The 22,083-nt window shown below is 39.8% G+C and overlaps 1 protein-coding gene across 1 annotated transcript; it reads right to left on the bottom strand.

Moving 5' to 3' along the window:
- Positions 1-3,131: 3,131 nt before the first annotated feature.
- DEK (DEK proto-oncogene) lies at positions 3,132-21,150 on the bottom strand. Its single transcript, XM_030943183.1, has 11 exons — positions 20,936-21,150; positions 19,113-19,259; positions 17,297-17,398; positions 16,688-16,797; positions 14,122-14,216; positions 12,570-12,690; positions 11,331-11,513; positions 9,397-9,529; positions 6,984-7,132; positions 5,645-5,713; positions 3,132-4,709 (listed from the first exon to the last, which is right to left on the bottom strand). Exons 2-11 carry the CDS (start codon positions 19,246-19,248, stop codon positions 4,698-4,700), a joined length of 1,110 nt encoding a protein of 369 aa, XP_030799043.1. The 5' UTR covers positions 19,249-19,259; positions 20,936-21,150; the 3' UTR covers positions 3,132-4,697.
- Between the last annotated feature and the right edge of the window lie 933 nt (positions 21,151-22,083).

Below are 22,083 nucleotides of genomic sequence, written 5' to 3'. Positions count from 1 at the left end.
CATGACGGATTCTAGTAACACTTATCTACATTGTTCTTCCTGAAAGGGATGTCAGCTGTTCATTCAGTTTAAGTCTGACTGCAGCTGCCTTAAGTGAAAAATACCTTACTGCATTGAAAGTTTATTTCACCCACATGTAGGTCTGAACCAGTGAAAGCATTACTGGGGGCAAGATTCACTGCTTTCCCCTAACCCTGTCATACGTGGTTAGCAGTTCAAAGTTTGTACCCTGAGGATTGTTCTCCAACTGCCAACTCATTACACTTGATAATGCTTTTGAAAAACGATAGCTTCATTCTAAGAAAAACAAGCTAAATAGAAATGAAATGCTGTTTTTTAACATAATGTATACTCAGCAGATTACATCATACTCCCTATAAAAATTAAAATCCTTCAAAAAAAAAAAACCCCAGAGGGTATGTTTTTCCTTTTGGCCCAGTTGTCTAACACTTAGGTCAGAAGTAAGTGAAATTGTGCAGTCCAGTGAATGAGGTCAGGTGAAAGGGCAGGGCAATTTACATCATACTGCCATCCTCTTACACCCAGAAACTCTGGAGATCATCTGGTACCAAAGCTGCTATTTGGAACAGGGCCAGCATGGAGCTGGTTACTTGGGCCCCTGCCAGGCTCATGTCCAAATATCTCCACCAATGAGGATTCCACTACTCCCCCAGGCCCCGTTTCTGTGACCACTCACATGGTGAAGTTTCTTCCCCAAACAAATAACTACAGAGTCCCTGGTGGCAACTTGGGCCTATTGCCTCCCATCCCCTCCCTGTGCACCTCCAAAGCAGAGCCTGGCCCTGCCTTCCCCATACTCTCCCATTTGGGAGTTGCAGGCTGCAGGATGATCTCCCTTCATCCATCTCTACTGCAGGCTGAAGGGGCCCAGCTCTCTCTGCCTTCCCTCCTCCACCCTGTGCTCCAGCCCCCTCACCATCTTGGTGCCCTTCCACTGCACTTGCTCCATGATGTCCATGCCTGTCTTGCTCCAGGGAGCCCACAGCTGGACACTGCTGCCAAGGCCAGCTCACAGGTACAGAAAAGGGTGCCAGTCACTTCCCTGAGCCTCCGGCCCCATGCTTGCAGCAAGAGCCCTGAGTGCTGTCAGTGTTCCTTATCAGGAGTGCCCACTGCTGAATGGCCTCCATCAGCTGTCTGCAAGAACCATCTGCCCCTGGCCAGGCCCTTTTCGGCAAACCTGCTTGGCAAGACAACCCAGTCCCAACTCCCCCTGTTCAGTGGAGATACTCTGTCCCAGAAAGAAGGATGCTGCTTCTGCTTCTGTTAACCTCTATGAGATGCCTGTCAGCCCCTTTCTTCTGCAAGTCAAGAATAAACCTTTAGAGCTGTAATTTCCAGCATCTTGCTTTAATAAATACTTCTGAGTCCAAAGGCAGAAGAAATATTTCTTTGCAGAAGGAAAACAACACATTTGTCAGCATTCGAGATGTTTCTTTTCTCAGCAACTAGAGTATTGATTTTACTACATTTCTTACTGCAAGTTTTTAGACAGTATTCTGGTATCTTATAGATTTTTCCATTCTTCTCCCTAAATAAAAACCACCAGAAGTAATTTCAGGGATGTTTTCATCTAGTCCAGTTTAAGCTACTCTATTATAGTCAACTTTCTGATTTGGAAACAAGGAAGATTAGATCTGCCCAAGTGGTCATGAGCCACCCTCTCTGAAACAGAAGAGCTAATAATAAACTTTACTTGAATCACTGTGCTGACAGCCAGGGGCTTTATTTCTCCAGATTAAGTACTGGCCTCCAAAAAGGTTATTTTCAAGCACAGCTTAGCAGTGGCTAATATAAATTCAGACAATTCTTAGATCTTGCTTTGTCATGTGCCTTGTAACAGGATAACATAGAAAGACTACAAACCCTATAAACAGCCTGCTCAGGTCCAAGAAGGCTGTTAGTCTAGAGCTTTTGGAAAAAAGAGGGATTGAATTTACAGCTGTGTCTTTGTAATTTCATCTTGGTTAGGCATGCCTGACCACTATACCATGGGTTACCACGTAACTCTAAATGCATGTAACCTCTTTTCACTCCAAATTGCTGATCTCCTTCCCACCTAGCCCTCTCCATCTTCCTTCTCCTGCAGGCCCCATACACTGTTGCCACAAGTACTTGTAAGAACGGCTGTTTACACCTGCAAATCATTCAGATTAACCTGTGGTTTTGCTAGTCACCAACCAAAATACTGAATACCAAAAGCCTAACCAAAAAGAGGAACCAACACACTGGATTGTAGGAATTATGCTAGAAGTAATCAAATCAAGATGGTTAGGAGTGTTTTTCTCTTGAGAATAATGGTCAGGGCATTACCTTAAGCACCTGGAAGGCACACACTTGAACAATTTATTCAGTTATCTTTTATCCAGTTAACCCATTTCTACTTTTATGAAAGTCTGAACAGGATTTAGATCCTTGATCAGATGTGCTTCTAATCCAACAGCATCGGGATATTTTATTCACCTTTTAGCACTATCTTGCAGCCTTTCTCCCAGCTGCAGAAAGAACTGGAATCCTGTATCAGCTGCAGCAAGACTGGGATGGATTAGCAAGGAAACAGGCAGTCCTCTTCTCCGCTGAGGACTAACACTGAGTTGCTAAGAGATTTAAACAAAGCATTTGAAGAATGTCAAGTTCATTTCCATTCCATCTGTGCAATTTCAAAGTGGCAACTATTGCATAAATACAATAAATAGAAGTATGCTATCGTTTTCTAAGTTTTCATTAGAATTTAAATTATTAAAAAAATATTTATACTTTAGAGTTGTGAATTGTAAAAACACTTCCTGACCCATATAATTAAAACTGGCTAGTACATTTAGATAAAAATCAAGAGGCAGTTCAAGTATTTGTAAAACACCAACACTTAATACAAGTAACTTTCTGCTCCTAAGACTGACTTGGAAATTTTTTGATGTTTTAAATTGCAAATTAAAAAGTGTTCTTTTCGTTGAGACAGACAAAAACCCACAAAAAATCAAAACAAAACACAAACCAACCTCACAGAAGATATAAAATTCTGGTGCAAGGACATACATTTCAGCAATAGTGTCTTCTAAACTAGAAAAGCCAATATTTTCTAGCAGATAAGATAAAGACAACCAACCATGTTCCTGTATAGGTTTTTTTTTACTATACATGTAAGCAAATGTTAGATTAAAACTGATTTACATTTTTGTGAAAGACATTTATTGAATACAAAAAATCCCCATTACATTCAGCCTTATTATAAATGATTACACGCAAAGAAATTCAAAAGTCTGTGTAAGATCAACAGTCTAACTGGCTGAACATTTTTGGAATTTAGATAATTTATGAACCCTTATTTCTCAACTGTACAATAATAAAATTCAAAAAAATACACTTTGTCTTTCTAGCAATACTAGTCAGAGGGATTCTGTGCTCACGGTGTGAATGGCAGCCCACACTTTGGCAGCTCTTAGTTTCATGATTTTAAGTGTAGGACTTCCCATATTAGAAACAAGGTGTACGGAGAAAACCTAATCAAAAACTTATGGACAGAGTTTGCTTTGATCCTAAAAGCTGCCAGCCACAGTTAAAGACGGCAGGCTTACAGGTACCATTGCTCATGCTGAGACAATGAAGCTCAGGTTCAGAAAAGCTTTCCCACACAGAAGAGAGGTTAAACACATGTTCACATCAGTGCTATCCGATTTGGAAGCCCTACTGCGGATTTCCAAAGCTATCAAGCCTCCAGCTGTATATCTTGGATACCCACTTGTGAGATGCTGGAAATTTTCCTATTGCCTTTGGAGGGATTTTATTTACTACATCCAAGACATTAAAACAATGTCTGTAGTCTCTGTATGAAGTTAAACTACAGGTATAAACCTACAGTTTAGTTTTTGTACAAGGTAAGATGAGACAAATATCATGAAACCTTAGCTCATTTTCATGAAACTTCTGCACACCACCTGTTATCACGGCCTCACTGCTGAACACTGACATTTCATGTCATAAATTCAAAGATAACAAGATTAAAAAACTGATTTGCACAAAAGAAATTTGAAATAACTTTATATACACAAGAAAAAGCCTTTTGAAAGTACAAAAATAACATCTATATGCCAATTAGTTACCATGCTGTGAGAGTTCTTTCAGTGCCTACACATCCAAGACTGTAATCTAGGTTCAGAATAATTCTGTATCTGTAGAATGTATCAGAATATAAAAGAGATTAATATGTGACTAACTCTTCTTATTTTCAGAATTAATATGTATTCAAAATATCTTTGTAACCAATACTGCAATATTCCAGTCTCTGCATGTATATGTGTAGATAAGCAGCTTTCATCTTAGTAGATTTTAAAATCTCCTGTACACTGGTAATCCACGCTAAAAAGCTATGATGAATCTAATGAATCTAGTTATACAATGCAATTCAAAATGTACAAAACTATAAAAAGGGAACATTTATTGCCATGCATGAAACTTAAGTATGTTCAACTAAAAATTGCATCAAATGCAGTTCTGTTTAACAACAAAAAAAACCCACACAAAGCAATTTACATTAACACTCTTAACATTAGATCAGCAGAATTAGATCTGACTAAAAATACAAGGGTAAGACACATTCCTTTTGCTGGTGCCTATCAGATCTTCAAATCCATGGAAACAAAAACCCAGGAATCTTCATTTCCCACAGTCAAATCAGATCATGAAATCAACTGAAAAGAGAAGTGCATTAGTTTTCTCCGTTTCTTCAATGCAATCACATGTAACATCTCCTTTTGTATCAAATTATCATGAAAATACACTCTCCTCTTGCTATCACAAAAAACCCAAAAACATCCCTAGAGCAGACAAATTGCTCTCTTATGCCTTTGTTGATAATGACGCAGGACACTATCATGCTTGTCTATGCACAAGACATAGACACAGCAATTCTAGACAGTTATGTATCAACATCTCCGAGTGAAGCCACAAGAAAATGAAATTCCTTTATTTGACTACACTACATGAACCTCACTTCTACAGTTCCATTTTTAGTTTCAGGGCAAGCAAAAGTACTGAAACCTGATTTTTTTACAAATTACAAAACTCAGATTGGACAAACGCTCTATCATAAGTACAGTAGATAAGGCCTGATCTTCAGCACAGCAAACTCAAAGGCAACATCATCGTAACTGTACCACCAGTTACCATAACTGTACCACCAGGATAGAGAAAAGCTACCTGTCTTTATTCTCTTTTGCCTTAGCTGACCGGTCTGCTGAGCTTGTACAACCTCATGCGTTGTTATCTATGAACGCATGTGGCCAGTGCCTGAATTAAGAGTGCATCTCATAGCCAAGGTTGTAATTTAAAGCAAATTCAGAGCTTTCGGAGTACAAGTCATTAAAAATTATGATAACCTTAATTCTAGTTATGCTTCCCAAAGAAATGCATAAGAGTAGTAGTGGCATGCTAAGAAAATCTGAAGCAATTATTTTTTTAAAGGGGGGAAAAAACCCCTAACCAAACATCAAAGGATTAGGTGAGCACTAAACTTTCAATATTATACAAGAAGCTATTAAAATGGCTGTAAGAGGATGCCATGCCAAGCTGAAGGAAAAAAACCCCACCCCAACCCAGAGTATTTTCTAAATGATGAAGTCTTTACCTCTTTGACTGTTTTTTTAATGAAGTCTTTTCTGTCAGATAAGTCATAACTAGGATATTTTTCATACACCTAAAGAAAAAACAAAACAAAAGCATAAACCTCCACTTACTTTAATTCAATAGATGGTATGAGTAGAAGAAGCTTAAATGAAATTAGGGCAAAAAAACATGTTGGTGCCTCTAGTACTACAACTGCCAAAATGCCCTCTGTTAATTAAGGGAAGACAGAAGCTTATTTTCCTGTCCTTATTTTGACCACACAAATATTTAAATGCATGTACTCGTTTATGTTGGGTCACTGACTAAACTGGTACTATAATTTTTCACATTTACAAACTGAAATGTCTAGCTTGTCATGTCACACAAGTAAGAATTCTCCAATTTTTGTTCTAAATGCTCTCTTAAGTAGTCAAATAGCTTGCATTAGTGTAGGAAGCCAAACAATTAATGAAAAATTATCAAATACCAAGGCTTATTTATAAGTAAAACTGTGATCCTTTCAAGAGACTAACAGAAGAGTCAAAACATTTGAGTGCTACTGTACAACTACTCTTTCATTAACAGGGTGGGAGAGGAACAAACAAACAAAAACCAGATGCCAACACTGACAACCAATTCAGAGTATTTTACTTCAGCATACCAAATTTCAGACTTCTAGAATGACTATAAATATGAAAAAAAGTTACATACAGTTTTCTCATAACTTCTGGTTTAGTTTTCTCAGGACAACATCTTGAAATTCCCAGGAAAATTAAACATGTGAGTTGACCGGAAAATATAAAGGTAAGGGTATTGTTTGTGTTTTGGTCACTTTTCCCCACCCTTCCCTTTTCTGGCCACATGGTTCCCACCTGTTCTGACAACTAATGGATTTCTTGCTGAATTGATTCAACTCACTAACTCAGCTGAGAACTATTCTGATAGGAGACAGCTGAATGGACTTATAAAGAGAACATATGAAGAATGAGTGTGCAAGGTGAGCAGCAGAAATGTACAGAGCACAGGGGACAGCCCTCCTCTATGGACAGCAGCAAAGCTGCTGCACTGTCTAAACATGTCAGATATTTGCACTGTCACACATGGCACTTGCTTTGGAGGTAATACTGCTACATCCCAGGTAGCTAATTTTAATATTTCCCTTTTAATGCTGACATCAGTGTTGCATGTCTAAAGACTAAAGCTCTCATTTTTATAGCTATCAGCAAGTAAATAAACCAATGCAAAACGATTTAGTTTTGCAACAACAACAGAACAGTACAAGCCTCCATTTCTGAAATGATGATAAAAGTCAGTTCACAAACAATCCACTACCTATGAAGAGAATGCAAAATTGTACTTACTTCCTTGCAGATTTGTTTCATAGTAACCTCCTCCAAATTTGCATTGGCCAACAAATTCTTGACAGTTTCCTTCAGTTCTTCATCTGTAGGTGGTTTCTTCAGTTTTTTAATTAAAGGTTCATCATCTGAACTATCCTCAGACTCACTTTCTAAATATGAAGAACAAATTGCATTGTAACAGGTTTTCAGTTTGTTTTCTGCCGTAAAAACAGAAGCCATCAGAACTTTCAACAAACATCCAATCCAGATGTTTTCCTTTAAAACAGACATCTTGCTAGACTATCCATTTAAAAACAAAGCTAATGTCATCAGTACATTTATTTATGAATTTGTGTAATTATTGATGAACCATCAGTTTACAAATCAACAAGAACTCTAAGAAGTATGGGACTAATTTCATCTATCAAACTAATGAAAAAGAGTTATTACAATTATTCTATTTCAGGTATTATGGCCCTAAGAAAATAAAAAGTAATTACTTCCTTTAAAAAGGAGTTTATATTTCTTCTGTTCCCCTAGCAGTGTTGCACACTAGGCTCTTGTAATTTTGCAATGTCATTTTGCAAACTTGCTATCAGAAGGCACCATGAGAAGAGAATAGGGAGAACTTTGTAAATGAAATTAAGTGAAGGGGCACAGAACACTCCTACAATCTTTTCCAGCAGAAAATGAATTAGAATGAATGACTCCAACATCCACTCAGTTCCTCTACTGCCAACAAGACAAAATTCAGAGCAGATGCCAAACAAACTCGATAATGACTTTACAGAATGACCTACTTAAACTGGAAACAGAAATGCAGGAGGAGTAAATAAGAAATTACAAATATATTACATAACTTATAGGACAAACAAATATATAACATTTGTGTGTATACATATATATATGCTGATGACAAAATAAGGTATACACACAACACAGCCATATTTAGAAATCAAACTGAAAATACACCAAGTTCAGCACAGGCCAGTTACTCTGCTGAGAACCAAGGCTATGAAAGAAATTTAGCTTAATTCTATGTTCAAGAGCTCATCTGCACCTTTCAGCAAAGCACTGACAAGAAGGGTAACTAATGTGACCTGATGCTTGTGCTGTAGCATGTATATGCCAGTGGCAGCATTAAAGGAAGTACTTTTGCAGGATGGATATAATCTGCATCAGTAACTCAGAGTACAACTGTGACAAACCTGGCTGCTATCGCAGAGTGTCAGAGAATTTAGGGTGGGAAAGGACCTCTGGAGATCATCTGGTACCAAAGCTGCTATTTGGAACAGGGCCAGCATGGAGCTGGTTACTTGGGCCCCTGCCAGGCTCATGTCCAAATATCTCCACCAATGAGGATTCCACTGCTCCCCCAGGCCCCATTTCTGTGACCACCCACATGGTGAAGTTTCTTCCCCAAACAAATAACTACAGAGTCCCTGGTGGCAACTTGGGCCTATTGCCTCCCATCCCCTCCCTGTGCACCTCCAAGCAGGGCCTGGCCCTGCCTTCCCCATACGCTCCCAATTTGGGAGTTGCAGGCTGCAGGATGATCCCCTTTCATCCATCTCTTCTGCAGGCTGAAGGGGTCCAGCTCTCTCTGCCTTCCCTCCTCCACCCTGTGCTCCAGCCCCCTCACCATCTTGGTGCCCTTCCACTGGACTCGCTCCATGATGTCCATGCCTGTCTTGCTCCAGGGAGCCCACAGCTGGACACTGCTGCCAAGGCCAGCTCACAGGTGCAGGACAGGGTGCCAGTCACTTCCCTGAGCCACCGGCCCCATGCTTGCAGCAAGAGCCCTGAGTGCTGTCAGTGTTCCTTATCAGGAGTGCCCACTGCTGAATGGCCTCCATCAGCTGTCTGCAAGAACCATCTGCCCCGGCCAGGCCCTTTTCGGCAAACCTGCTTGGCAAGACAACGCAGTCCCCACCCTCAGTACTGCAATCTTTACGGAGTTATTAACAAACTCAGTGTCTGTATATCCTTTATGCCCATCCTTAGATATAAGAAAATCAACTGCAACAGGATGCACGGAGAAAACAATTTCTACGTTAACAAAAAACTTGTATCAAGCTGCTGAACCAAAGACACACCACTGGATCAATTACAAGACTTGTATAAAGCCACTGTAGAGGCCCAAACAGAACTTCACCAATGGTTCTTCCAGCAAAATAGAGAACTTGGCTGATGCTTGCAGTTTATATGCAAATAAAAACTATAGACATGCTCAGCAGCATGACAGAAGGAAATACATGAAATATATCCAAACCAACAACTTTTTTTATTACTGTTTCAAGGAAAAACATCAAGTAGAAACCAAACAATTTACCAAATTCCATTTTCTTTCACACTAAGGTGCAAAAGCTGCTTTCTAATAAGCATGCCAGTTAAGCTACAGGGCAACGTATGATGAAAGATTTAAAGCATTTACCTTTTCTAGAACTGTTCTGGTTTTTCTTAGTAGTGCTGCTGTCTGCCTTCTTGACATTTGCACCCTTCACAGCTTTCTTTGTTTTAGAAGTCGTCTTTTTAGATTTTTCTCTTTTAGATGCTTTTCTTGGGGGCTACAAAAAGAAAATCAGAAAATTAATGTGTATTACTTCAACAATCCACACCTCTTTTCCAGAAAGGAAAATTTTCCACTCTAAAGACAATTTACTCCAGCAACTCCATGCCTAAGCTTCCAACAGAGCTGGTGCAGCAAAACAGATACACTGCCTACATCCTTCTAACTCTAGTATATCAAAAGGTGTCATAAACCTAAATCTTTTTTAAAATGCTGCAATCTTAAAGCTGTACAAATGGATATCTTCCATTTCATCAAGTCCTATTTTCAAACTAATTTGACAAACCAGTGCTTTTGTAATAATTATGCTTTTATTTCATGCACCTAAACTTCACTTTCTGAGGACTTCAGTCCACTCAGCCATTGCAGACATACCTAACTCCTACCTTTTGAAAGAAGGCAAAGATGACCCAGTTAGATCAATGGAGTTTACTGTTAGGCCTTTTTGTTTGTTAGAATTTTGTTTGGAGGGTTTTCGATTTTTGGCTCTTTTTAAAAAATAACCATGTTCTTGGAAATATGACAACAACGGCCTCTGAAAAAGATATTCCTCTCCTACAGTAGAAACCCTGTTTTCCTGAAGAAATTAACACATATGTCAACTTTTCATATTTCAGCCCTCTTTCAATTTGCCGTTTATATGAAAAGAAAAAGGCACAGTAAAAATTAAGGTTGTTCCATGGAGGCACAGGAATTTCCTTGAACATTTCCTTTTCACATTAAACCCAACACCTATCAAAATGACCCCAACATAACAAACTCTTAAGTTACATTAACTGCCTTTTAATAAAAGATTGCTACTATTTCCTATAGCTCAGGCTATTACCCTAACAGCCTGTCAAACTTCCATTTCAACGGACAGAACGTAACCCAAGTGAACAGTGGCCTTGTATTACAGCCAAGGGCTCCATAGCTTCCATAAAGAATCTTCTTGGACACCAGCAGTTTGACTAACTGCACTTTGTTGCAGGGGTCTGATAAGGCCTAATGGTTTTAAACTGAAGGAGGATTGATTTAGAGAAGAAATAAGGAAGAGTTTCTTTTACAATGAGGTGGTGAAACACCGAAACAGGTTGCCCAGAGAGGCTGCAAATGCCCATCCTTGGAAACATTCCAGACCAGGTTGAATGAGGCAACCTGATGTCTCTGCTCATTGCAGGAGGATTGGACTAGATGACCTTTAAAAGGTTTCTTCCAACCCTAACTATTCCATGATTTGATGCTTCTTGCCTAGTACGCAAAAAGTTTAAAAAAAACCACAAAATACAATGAGATCAAGACACTTCAGAGATTGCAGGGATCTTTCTAAGGCTGCCTACTATGTTGTCTACTTTCAGACACAAAACCTGAAGAGAGAGTTTAAGATAAAAAATCCAGGAGGAATATGGAAACAAGATCCCAAACCAATGTAGTCAGGTAGGTCAGTGACTGCTACTACTGAACTCAAAGTTAATTCCTAGGTATAAAATTAAACACTGCATTATGGAATTACAATAAAATCATCAGAAGATGATATAAGAAATACAATAAATTAACTAGCAATCTTGGCTGCCCCAAAATGACACATACGAAATGGTTTTATAAGGTGCATACATACACCCAAGAACCAGAAATTTGCCTTTTATCTAAATGATTCTCTAAATTCAACACACTCAGAATTTAAGAAAACCTCTTCTAAATTGCAGATGTGTTCCCTTTTCTTTCAGTTAAGTATCACTTGCTCCTCAACTCTGTGTTCCAAGAGTTACCAATTCATAGCAATGACATAATGTTGACAAGCAAACAAAACAACTCATTACCTCATCTTCACTTTCTTTTTCTTCTGAAGACTCATCCTTTTCCTTTTTTTCATCTTCTTCACTACTGGACTCATCTGACAAGATCTCTGGGTACTTGGTACGTTTCGCTTTTCTTGTTGTTCCAGAGCTAGTGCGCTCTTTTTTGCCACCTTTGCTTTGTGGTTTTTTGGACTTTGGCAATGGCTGAGAGACAAGAGATGTGTGTAATCCAAGTAGGAATACAAAAGTGAATTTTAAAAAGATAAATTCTTTCCAATCACATCAAGGACTAGTAAACAAATATGGAGGTGTCTTAACACAATCCAGGACTATTTTATGTACGCTTAAGTCATAATACTTTGCAGCAAGGAAATATTCACTATTGAGACAGAGTTGAGCAAAATGAACTTCCAGTTCTAAGCCAAGTGCACCCCTTCCCTAAGCAAACAAATCTTCAAAGACTGGGCATTAGAGAAGGGAAGCAAGAAAAGTTACTTCTAGATTGTTCTTTTACCTACCAATCCATAAAACAAGCCTTTTCTTTTGATAACAAGTCAGCTGACAACTCAGAAGACTTAAAGGCAAGAATTTTGTAACATCTTATGCAAACCTGCATTTTGCTGTAACTCTACCTGTGTCTCTAAAGCAGCATGCTGACCCCTTATTCACATCACTTCCCAGGGTTTGCTGGGAATGGATTTAGTTTCCTGAGCAACATTGCAACTATTTTAGTATTACTTCTAGAGTAAAAACTGAAAGTCCAAGAAGATTAACAACAGAGTTTAGCAGTCTTGGCAGTGGCACTCTGAATGTTGCATTGGTTTTGTACCCTGCAACAAATTCCATTTGGTGATGTCCAAATGTGATAACATACATGTGCTAAATACAGCAAACACAGGTAACATCTGAAGCTTGATTTTCCTGTCCTTTCATGTATCTATTCTCCTCCACCCACAAAGCAGAAGCTAACTGATATTTGGGAATGAATATCCTAATTAGCTCCATGTGTTGAACTCACACTTCTGTGCACTATGAGTGTGTAATGGGTACACCCACATGTAAACAGAATTTCTATTTAAGCCCTCACCCCATCATGGATGCCTGCAGTAGTAGAACTACTCTCTTTCAAGTCATTCCTACTTCAGTAAGTTAGAACAGAAATTGTATCATCACTGGAAACAAGCAAATGAGCAATAGAGAACAGATGCATTTTCTATCAGAACAGAGCTATAAAAGCAAGTGTAAGAACCTGTATCTCACCTTGCCTGAAGATTTTGGATGCATAAGGAAGTTTAATATTCTGGAAACGAGCTCACTATTGACTCCTGATCTTTCCAAGTCAAGAACTTCACAGATACTTTTCAACATTGCATTTCTAAATCTGAAGGGCAAAAAAAAAAAAGAAAAAAAAAAGATTCAGTATCACATATGTTAAACAATCAACATCTGACTGCTAGAAGCTGCTGTCTGGTTTGTGTCTGCCACCTGACAATATATATACACAGTCAAATACACTTCCAGTCTCATCTATGGTCAAGCAAGGAATCATCACTATATTACATAAAGAAAATAAAACAGAATTCCCAAATCTGTATGTCTGTATAACAGGATATTTTAAAAAATTAAGGAATCACAGTAAAAAAGTATTACATTCTTTATGATCTATAGCCTGAATAGTAAGGTTCTGCAAAGTAGATATTGACGTTTGTTCATCTTGTTCAATGTTCTTAAAATATGACATGCAAGTGTAAAGACTGGGCAGAAATCAACCACAGAGGTAAAACAAATTAAGAAACTGATCAACAATTTGTGTTCCATACAGCTACAAATAGCAGAAGCTACCACAGTAAAGCAAGCACACAGGGCTCTGCCCTTTTATATGCAACCCAAAGCAACCAGGTTTCAAAATATTTGCTGCTAGCAGTTGTTTCATATGGAAAATGTGAAAAAAATTGTGCAAAATTACTTTATTTTGCAGCCTTTTTTTGATAAGGGGAATTAGCCAATTAAACTTTTGGGAAACCGTCAAAACTCCCATCAGGAGATACAGTTTCTCTTGTAGATTCCCACTTATTTGACAAGCTGTAGTCCTGGAAAACTGCAAATCTGAAGAAGAAAAATTTAAAAATTCCAAATTCTGGAAGCCTTTCCACTATCAGCAAACAGCCACTAAAAAAACTTCCAAGTTTTAGAATATATTGTGCAGATGTTACTAGTTCTTTCATTTGTTACAACTAGCTACACAAATATGCAAGGGCATTTTAAACCCTTTCAGGGCAGCCAAAACTAAGTTGCAGCAGCTTCTCCTGTTGATGGAAAAGCAACTTATGAAGGGAGACGGTAAAAAAAAAAGTTTCTGAGTTTCTGAGACTACTTGCTATGGCGATTCTAGTATATTTAATATATAATAAGCAGAAATGGCTTTGATTCTGAAGGAGGAAGGTTTTGAGGCATAGAAGGACGCAGGTTTGCACCATGAATAAAGTGCAATGTGTTCACAACACTATGCTTGCCCCGGGGAAATAATGCCTTCCTCTCACTTGGCAGAAGAATCTTAATAATTAGTATGCAATTGGTAATGTCAGGAATCTAGGAATTGTGTCCACAATGTAACTCTTAATACATTTGAAGCCGTCTTAAGAGACCAGTTTGCGTGATTAAAATGAACTCAGAAAAAAACTGTAGAGCTCTACTAAACAGCCAGCAAGCTTATAGTTCAACTTTAGTATCAAGTAAAACTGTGGAAGAGAAAAAAGAAAAAATAGAGCGCATAGAATGAGTCAAGCTATGTTAACTATCAAGAGATCATTACTTTTTTAACATTTCTTCCTTCTTTTTATATTGGTCACTTCCTTTTTCAAATGGAAACCCACTGAACTGACCCACATTCTTCTTTAGGGATGCAACCTAGAACAGAGCACACAGATTACTTTTCATTGCAAGCAGTTTCAAAGATTTCATCAAATTACATTTGTTAACCTTTCATACAAGAAAAATCTGTTCTAGCATTTTGCTTTCTGTTGACATAGCTACACCTTTTAAGTTATAACCTACATGGATTATGCCTTTACTTATCTCATGACAGACAAACTAACGTTTAAGTTCAACCTCTTGTGACTGCGATACTTTTAATAACTTATGTAGTATATAATAGATATAGTAGATAATTCATGCTATTTATGTATAAAATATTGTAAAATCCAAAGCTATGTCTCGGGAGCAGAGTCTTATTTTTATTCAATTAGCGCCCGGACCAGGGACCACGTTGAGATAGTATCAAGCCTGTTAATGTATGAATGGAACCTCCCTGGGCCATGATCACTGACTTCCCTGGAATGCCCGGGCCACTCAAGAGTGATCTGCTCATTGGAGATTGCATCTACTACCAGCACCACCCTTTACATGCGAATACTGACTTCTGGAGTGCTCTGACATCATCTGCACACCTGGAATAGGACTTTTGTCTACCCCTGCACATATATGGCCCCCGTTCTGCATGTGAAGGGACACAAAGGAACATTTGGTCATTTCTGCCCCAGGCAGAATAAACTGTATATAAGCTCCCTGCAAGCAGTCGGGGTGAACCAAAGGGGAGACTCTTGACATTTTAGCGGTCAGATCCAGGTTCACCCAGCACCGATCCCGGGATTGATGCTGCCTTGGCTGTGGTGGTTGTTTTTTTTTTGAAATTCTATTTTGTTGATGATCTAATAAATCATTGCTAAATTTTCTTATAAATTTGGCTTCTAATTTGATAATTTATAACACTTACTGGACAAAGTCACCTGCCATTTCAAGCTCATTTAGAATGTACTGCATGATAATTTGCGGGTTTGCAAAACTACAACATTATGAAGCTTGTTGCACACCTTGTATCATGTAATTTGTTACAAAGTAGGGAATTTTATTTTTTATTCTACAGTCTGCTGAAGTAATTTGCTTTACTAGCTATTCTGAACTCTTACATAGGACCATGACTATATTTTTGAACCTCTTATTAGTAGGACCAATTTTTGCATTTATGTACCACTCAATCTACAACTTCTACCATTACACCTGATGTCCGATCTGGGTTGAAATCTCATTGCAACAGCCCTTATAATGGAAAAATTGCTCCCATCAAGATCACAAGTGTATTTAAGTTTTCACCTCATCTCCTTTTGCAAAAAAACCCCCGAATTTGTTAAAAAGCAACCCCAGATCTCTCTGTCTTCTGAGATCTTTACAACACCCTCAAGAATAATTTCAACTAGGTTTCCATACTTCTACAAATTTTGTTTCTGCTATTACTTCATTCGTTTATAATTTTACCAAAGCTGAGCTCCTTTTCCAAAAAGCTTTGTCCAGCACCTTACGAAAATTTGCAGGTGATACTAGTATGTTTTATTGAAAGTGTTAATTACAATTAAAAGCACATACAAATATGTGCATATGAAACAAGATCTGACTGACCTTCACTATATTAAACCGCATTCTGAGTTCCCAAAAACTCTGATAAAATATAGTTTTGACTGAAACCATACTGACATATTCTTTTTTTGAATACTTGTGGCAACAGATCATTCTTTGCCATTTAAACAAACATTGCATTGGAAGCAGTGGTCTGACAATTAGAGCTAGCACACATCTGTACTAGTAACATTCAACTTCTGGTTTCTGTGCTAGCTGTTCAAGTCTCCAAAATACACAAAGGTATTTTAAAAAGTTCCAATAATTATAGTAAACGTACAGAAATAGTACATGTAAATCTGCCTGAATTTCACATTTTGCCTCCATTAGCAAGGAAAATGGGTCATATTTACTCTGAAATTTTAGGCACAATCAGTGATACATAAACCACTCCAAGAAAGATTTTCCATTCTATTTTAAGTGTCATCCTTAAATCCAAAATGGATGATATAATATTTTAATTATCTTAAAAAAATTGTTATATATAAAATTTTAACAGTGATTTTTATCACCTTTATCTTTCTACTGCTTAGTACAAAGAGAAAAACAGTAGATAAGCAGTAATGTATTAATACATGGAGTATTTTGAGTGTTATCTGCATGTCAGCAGCTTTAGCATGTGAACCATAAATTATTTCCAACTCATCCTTGTAAGGTAATCCACCATTACCCCATTAAAAAAAAAATTAAATCTACATTCAAGAGACTTGATTTAGTACACCCTGCCGCAGGATTTTTATAGGAAGAGATTTTATAGGAGTTACAAGGAGAAGACTTACTTAACTGGTCCTACAAATACCCATTTTCTAAGTAGCTTATAATAAATAACACTTAAGAAATAGATCAATATGTGCAAGTGTAAAAAACTGAATTGCAAACATTTTCACTATACATAAGAACTAATGGATATACAAGATTGAAAATCTTACAGTGCCTGGCCTGTTGTAGAGGAGTTTGTGCAGGTTCCTAAGTTCATCTGTCTTCTTTTTACTCAGAAAGAACTGTATCCTCTCAATTTCACAGAGTTTTTGTCCTTTGCCTGAAAGAATTAAAATCATTTATGCTATTTCATCACATTCATATTTACCTGTACATTTATAATTTAAAGTTCTACTTTATTATTTTTTTTTTAGCAAAGAAGTTACTTAAAACCAGCATTAGACATTATAATAGGTCAAACACTAAGCAGGCCTTTTCCTATCAGTTAGGCATCCTGACAGGCTCTTCACCTGCCTTACTTGATACTACTTAGATCAGGGTACAAAGATTTGGCATTTCTTTTCTGGCTGTTCTTGCCTTTGTTAGTAGTGGTGAGGTACCAAAGATACTATTCCAAGTAAGCTCAAATATCATGAAACTTTTACAGTTTAAACTGATGCTCAGAATAAAAGAGGGTTTTCATATAATAGCCTTATTGTTTTAAAAATGATAATGACTCATAAACTAGGTCTCACCTACAACAAATTAGTAATTTCATCTTTTTAGAGTTTTCATTATCATTCCTAACACTCAGTTCATAAGTGAGAAGTCAAGCTTACCTGGTGTAATTGTAAAAGGCTCCTTCTGCAGTGAGGACACTTGCATGGTCAGTCGGTCAACCTTCTTCTTCTCCCTTTTTCCTTCAACAACGAGACTCTTCTCTGCAAAAGAAAGCTGCCTTAAACACAACATTCCTCATTGCAGATCTGACTGAAGCGACAGACAACACAACACTGACTCTTTGAAATAGCAAATCAAAACCAGATGATGATATAACCAGGCACCATGACACTTTCAGACCTTTGGCTAATAAGCCAATGTGATTTTATGGAGCTGCACGTACATAACTAGAAGCCTCTCTAGTTCTTCAGCACAATCTTGTACCCAAGGTAACCTTGAAGACAAGACTAAAGGTAACTTCACATTACCATTAGACATTTGCTAAAGGTAACTTGAGGAAATTACCACTATGATGGTGACTGCAGGACTAGGTGTTTTCAGAAACCCATCCTTCTCTCATTTCGCTGCCTTTTTCAGGTATGAAACTGACCCTGTTTACACACCCTCCTTGGATGCTGCAGTCCATAGCGACACAGCTCCACACAAAGCACTCTGAAGGAAGAATACTACCAGCAGATGGGCAAAAGCAGGGTCAAGGATGCCTGCATACAGATTTGTTTCTCACTACTGGACTGGAGAAACCATACATTTCAGCAGGAGAGGCAGAAGCACAAGTGCAGTGGACTGTACTACCCATCCCAGGGCACAGAGAGAAGCACTCTGCAGGGCACAATAACAAGTGTCACGAATACAACAAAGGTATTATTCCCAGTCATTCTGGTAGTGCTTACTAATGAATAGATTTAGCTTGTTTTACGTACACCCTGCACATCACCCATTTAATGATACCACTCCGAAGAAAAAGCTAAAGCTTCATCTAAACATTTCATATTAAAATACTTGACCTCAAGTAACACTATCCTTAGAGCTAAACAGATGGGCTGTCCTGGCTTTAACATCTGAAAGTAACTTCAAAACCTGTATGAACATAATCAAACCAGGGCAAAAAGATTTTTTTTTTCTGAAAATCCAATGCTAAATACTCCACTGCTTTCCAAACAGCATAACCTGTCATCTTTCTACTACCTTTCCTAAAGACAAACTGCATCTCTTTCAAGGATCCAAGAGCATCAGTGACTTGGTTTTCACTGTGCCACATTACAGCTCTATTTCCATGAATGCTTTCCTTTTGAAAACAGATGCCTGGAGAGCTCACAATAGAAATTAACATTCTTGCACAGTAGTTCCTTCATCTTGTTTTGTTCTCCTTGACTACCTTCAATTACACGCCACAACCAAAAACTTGCCTTGCTTGCTCATCCTTTCATATTGCCACAATTTTTTATTACCAAAATTACTCTAAAGGAATTTCCACTGAGCCAATATAATTACATTTGGATATCCAGAAAATTAATTCACTGTAGTTAAGCAAAGACATTCATTTGTTTCCAAAACTACTGCACACTTACAAGTTTCTCTTTTGCAAACACAGATCACTTCAGAGTGTTACTGGCAAAAAATAATTTGATAAGGGACATTACCTACTAGAAGCGTTGAAAAATTTATACATTAACAAAAAAATCCCTAGTACAGAAGTCCAGGACGCTGGCAATTCCTTAAATCTTTTCTGAGATATATCAGCACCACTGTTTTTAGTACTGTCTGTTATAGACTACTGGGAAGCTATTATGACCCATGAGACAGATGCACCATGGAATCTCCGCAATGATTGTACAATTAGCCAGACTCACAGGAGACTGCATTCAATAGCTTGGCATTCATTAAAGAACAACTTATTCAATGGAAAAAAAGTACCCTTTTCTTCTTCCTCTTCCTCCTCCTCCTCTTCATCTTCATCACTTTCCTCAGCTTTGTTTTCAGTTTCAGGTTGTTTCTCATCTGTTTTTTCTGACGACATTGTATCTTCTTTTGATGAATCAACAGAAGACATGATATATGCTTCTGTAGAAAGAGTCAGGGAAACCATCATCAGTAGAACAACATCCACAAGAAACACAGGAATCTTGCTTTCAAAAATGATCTCCTTGTCCAGCAGAAGCAGTGTGCTGGTACTGTGATCGTTCACATTCTCTAATCGCTAAGGTGTTTGGCATACACACAATATACACAACTTTTCAGAACAAGTTGCCATCCATTCTGCAATTAGTCTGGTAAAGAACACTCTAAAAGGTTATAAATTGTATTCACACACAAGTCTTCAAGCTGCTTTTGTGAAGCATTCGGAAACACCCACTCAAAGCAGCTGATACTGCTATCTATTAAAAACTGCAGCGTTTTAAGATCTCACCATTTTACTGCACCCTCCTATAAACATAATACTTATTCTTGATCATGGTTAACTATGCATACAAGTTTCCTAGTAACTTAAACAAGTTACTTATTTAGACGGGAAATGGGAACAGAAGTATTAAAAAAAAAAGTTGCAAGCAATTCAGGAAAGAATTAACACTGCTTTCATAACCCAGACAGCTGCTACATCTTTAGGCATAAAAATATTTCCTGGTTTTAATTTACAGATCTACAGCAAAAAAGAATAAATGCTTCATACTTCGCATATTTAAGAGTCCTTTCTTAACATCTGAAGTGGCCTATATGTAAACTTTAAAACTAAAATATCTTAGTTATACATGTACCATTTCCCCACTAACAGAAAACATCTATCCAATAGAGCAAGATAACCATATGTTTCATTTTTTTAAATTCTAGCTTTCAAAAATTTTCACCGTTTAGATCTAGAACAGAATTTTACACAATTAACCATTTTCTTTCTTCAACACTAGAGCCAGCATTATCTGCAAGAGATCAGGTGCAATAAGTAACATTTAAATCTGCTGCTTACGTGCAGCATTAGTAGGTACCAGAGATCAGTCATGTTCCAAATGATAGAAAACACGAGTTAATATTTATTACCAATAGTACGGGGAAAAGTAAAGTTTCCTGGCTAAACCATCAGGGAAAAATACATCCTTCAGGGTATTACTACCAGTATTTCATTTGTAAAAAATGATCTGGCATTTCAGTAATCTGGCATTTTCGTTTTACTTGAAGGCATGAGTAAAAGCAAGAGAAGCACTACAAGCTGTCTCTCCTTTCTCTTTCAATGGGAACTGAAGAGGGAAAGCTGACTTCTTAGCTTTCCGCCACCTGGGTTCGGGACGACGTTTTGCTTAGGGAAAAAGGGTTCTGGGATCCACCTTTACCGGAAGAGGGTCTCCCGCCCCCGGCTGGGGCTTTTCACACAGGGACTTTCCACCTATCCCCCCTGTACGCTGGATGTCGGGGCGAACGGACGGCGATGCGCAGCGCTCGGTGGCGCCGGCGGCCAAGGCGCCACCGCCTTCCCGCTGCAGCCGGGCTCAGGAGCGCTTGGCCCGCTCCCACCGCAGGACACGGCGGGACCCAGCAAACACCCCGGGCAGGGGCCGGGGCGCAGGCAGCGCCGGTGACAGGCGCCCCGCACACGGCGCGTCCGCGGGGCGGGGCGGGACGAGACGGGAGCCCGGCGGCGCGGCGGCCGCGTTTCATTTCTCCTCGTCACAGTCCGTCCCCGCTCGGCCCGGGCGCGGCGACGCGGGACCGCTCTCGGGCGCCGTTACGGCCATGGCGGCAGGACCCACCTCAGCACGAGCCCCGGCTCCCTCCTCAGGCGCGGCGGCAGCAGCTGAAGGCGGCAGTTACTGCTGGACGAGGCGGGTCCGGGCGCAGCGACACACACACGCCCCGCCGCGGCGCAGCCCTACGGCCAGCAACCACTCTTGCCCTTTCCCTCTCCTTCTCCCCCTTCCCTCCTCCCGGAATCAACAAGGTTTTCAAAATGGCGGGTTCTCGGGCGGCGAGGAGGAAGCGGGAAGGCGGTGGCCAATCAGCGCCCGCGTTCCCGCCGGCGCGGGGAGGGCAGGGGAGGGAGTGCGTCACGCCCGCCCGCCCGCGGTGACGTCAGGCCGCGCGCGGCGGCGGGCGCGCGCTCCCGCTGAGGGGCGGGGGGGGGTGTGAGCGGCGCGGCGTTGCGTTTTTTCTTTTAAAAGCGGCACCGTCTGTAGTTGTAGTGGCATTTTTTTAAAGCTTTTAAATAAGGAATCCATAGCTCTTATCCTGCCTAAATTGGGCGGTGATTAATACATGCTCCCCAGACTTTCATTTTTACACAGTAGTGTTTCCCAATACCTCTGGAACAGGTTGCCCAGAGAAGCTGTGGGTGCCCCATCCCTGGAAGCGTTCCAAGGCCAGGTTGGGTGGGGCTCTCAGCAACCTAGGCTAGTGGAAGATGTCCCTGCCCGCATCAGGCTGGGACTAGATGATCTCTAGGGTCCCTTCCAACCCAATCCGTTCCACGTTCTTAAGAATTTAGTAGTATTTGTGTTACACATATATGCTACTTTTACTACCAGTCCTGGGTGACTATGCTTCCCGCGCGCCTACGATGAACAATTCCCAGGAGCGTGGCATTCTTCCCGCTTCCTCCGTATTACTCCAGCGTGGCTCCTCCCCGCGGGGGCTGGTGCAAAGCGCCCGCTCCTTGCCGCGATTCCGTGAGGGCGATCCCTTCCCTGCGCGCATCCCCGCGGCGGCGCTGGGCGGGCCCGCGCCGTGCAACGGCCGCGCCTCGCTCGGGCCGCGGCGGGCCCGGGGGTTGCGGCCAACCGGAGGGAACGGCTGAGGAGCCAAGTTGCTCCTGCAAAATGTAGGGTCACAGGCGGCCCCCGAAAGAGCCGAGGGGCCAGTCCCACTCGCTGAGGACTGCGAGTGCGCTGTGGCCCGAGTTCAA

This window comes from Camarhynchus parvulus, chromosome 2, assembly GCF_901933205.1.
Source record: "Camarhynchus parvulus chromosome 2, STF_HiC, whole genome shotgun sequence".
Lineage (NCBI taxonomy): Eukaryota > Metazoa > Chordata > Aves > Passeriformes > Thraupidae > Camarhynchus > Camarhynchus parvulus.
This window is presented reverse-complemented; position numbering and strand designations above follow the sequence as displayed.

Bases quoted from the DNA above. Each gene is read 5' to 3' on its own strand.
- DEK (XM_030943183.1), bottom strand. From the start codon at position 19,248: ATGTCTTCTGTTGATTCATCAAAAGAAGATACAATGTCGTCAGAAAAA. The intron at 11,514-12,569 runs GTGAGATACAGG...CTTGTCTCTCAG, and splicing joins ATCCAAAATCTTCAGGCAAG to CCATTGCCAAAGTCCAAAAA. The intron at 7,133-9,396 runs GTAAATGCTTTA...CTTCATATTTAG, and splicing joins CCAGAACAGTTCTAGAAAAG to AAAGTGAGTCTGAGGATAGT.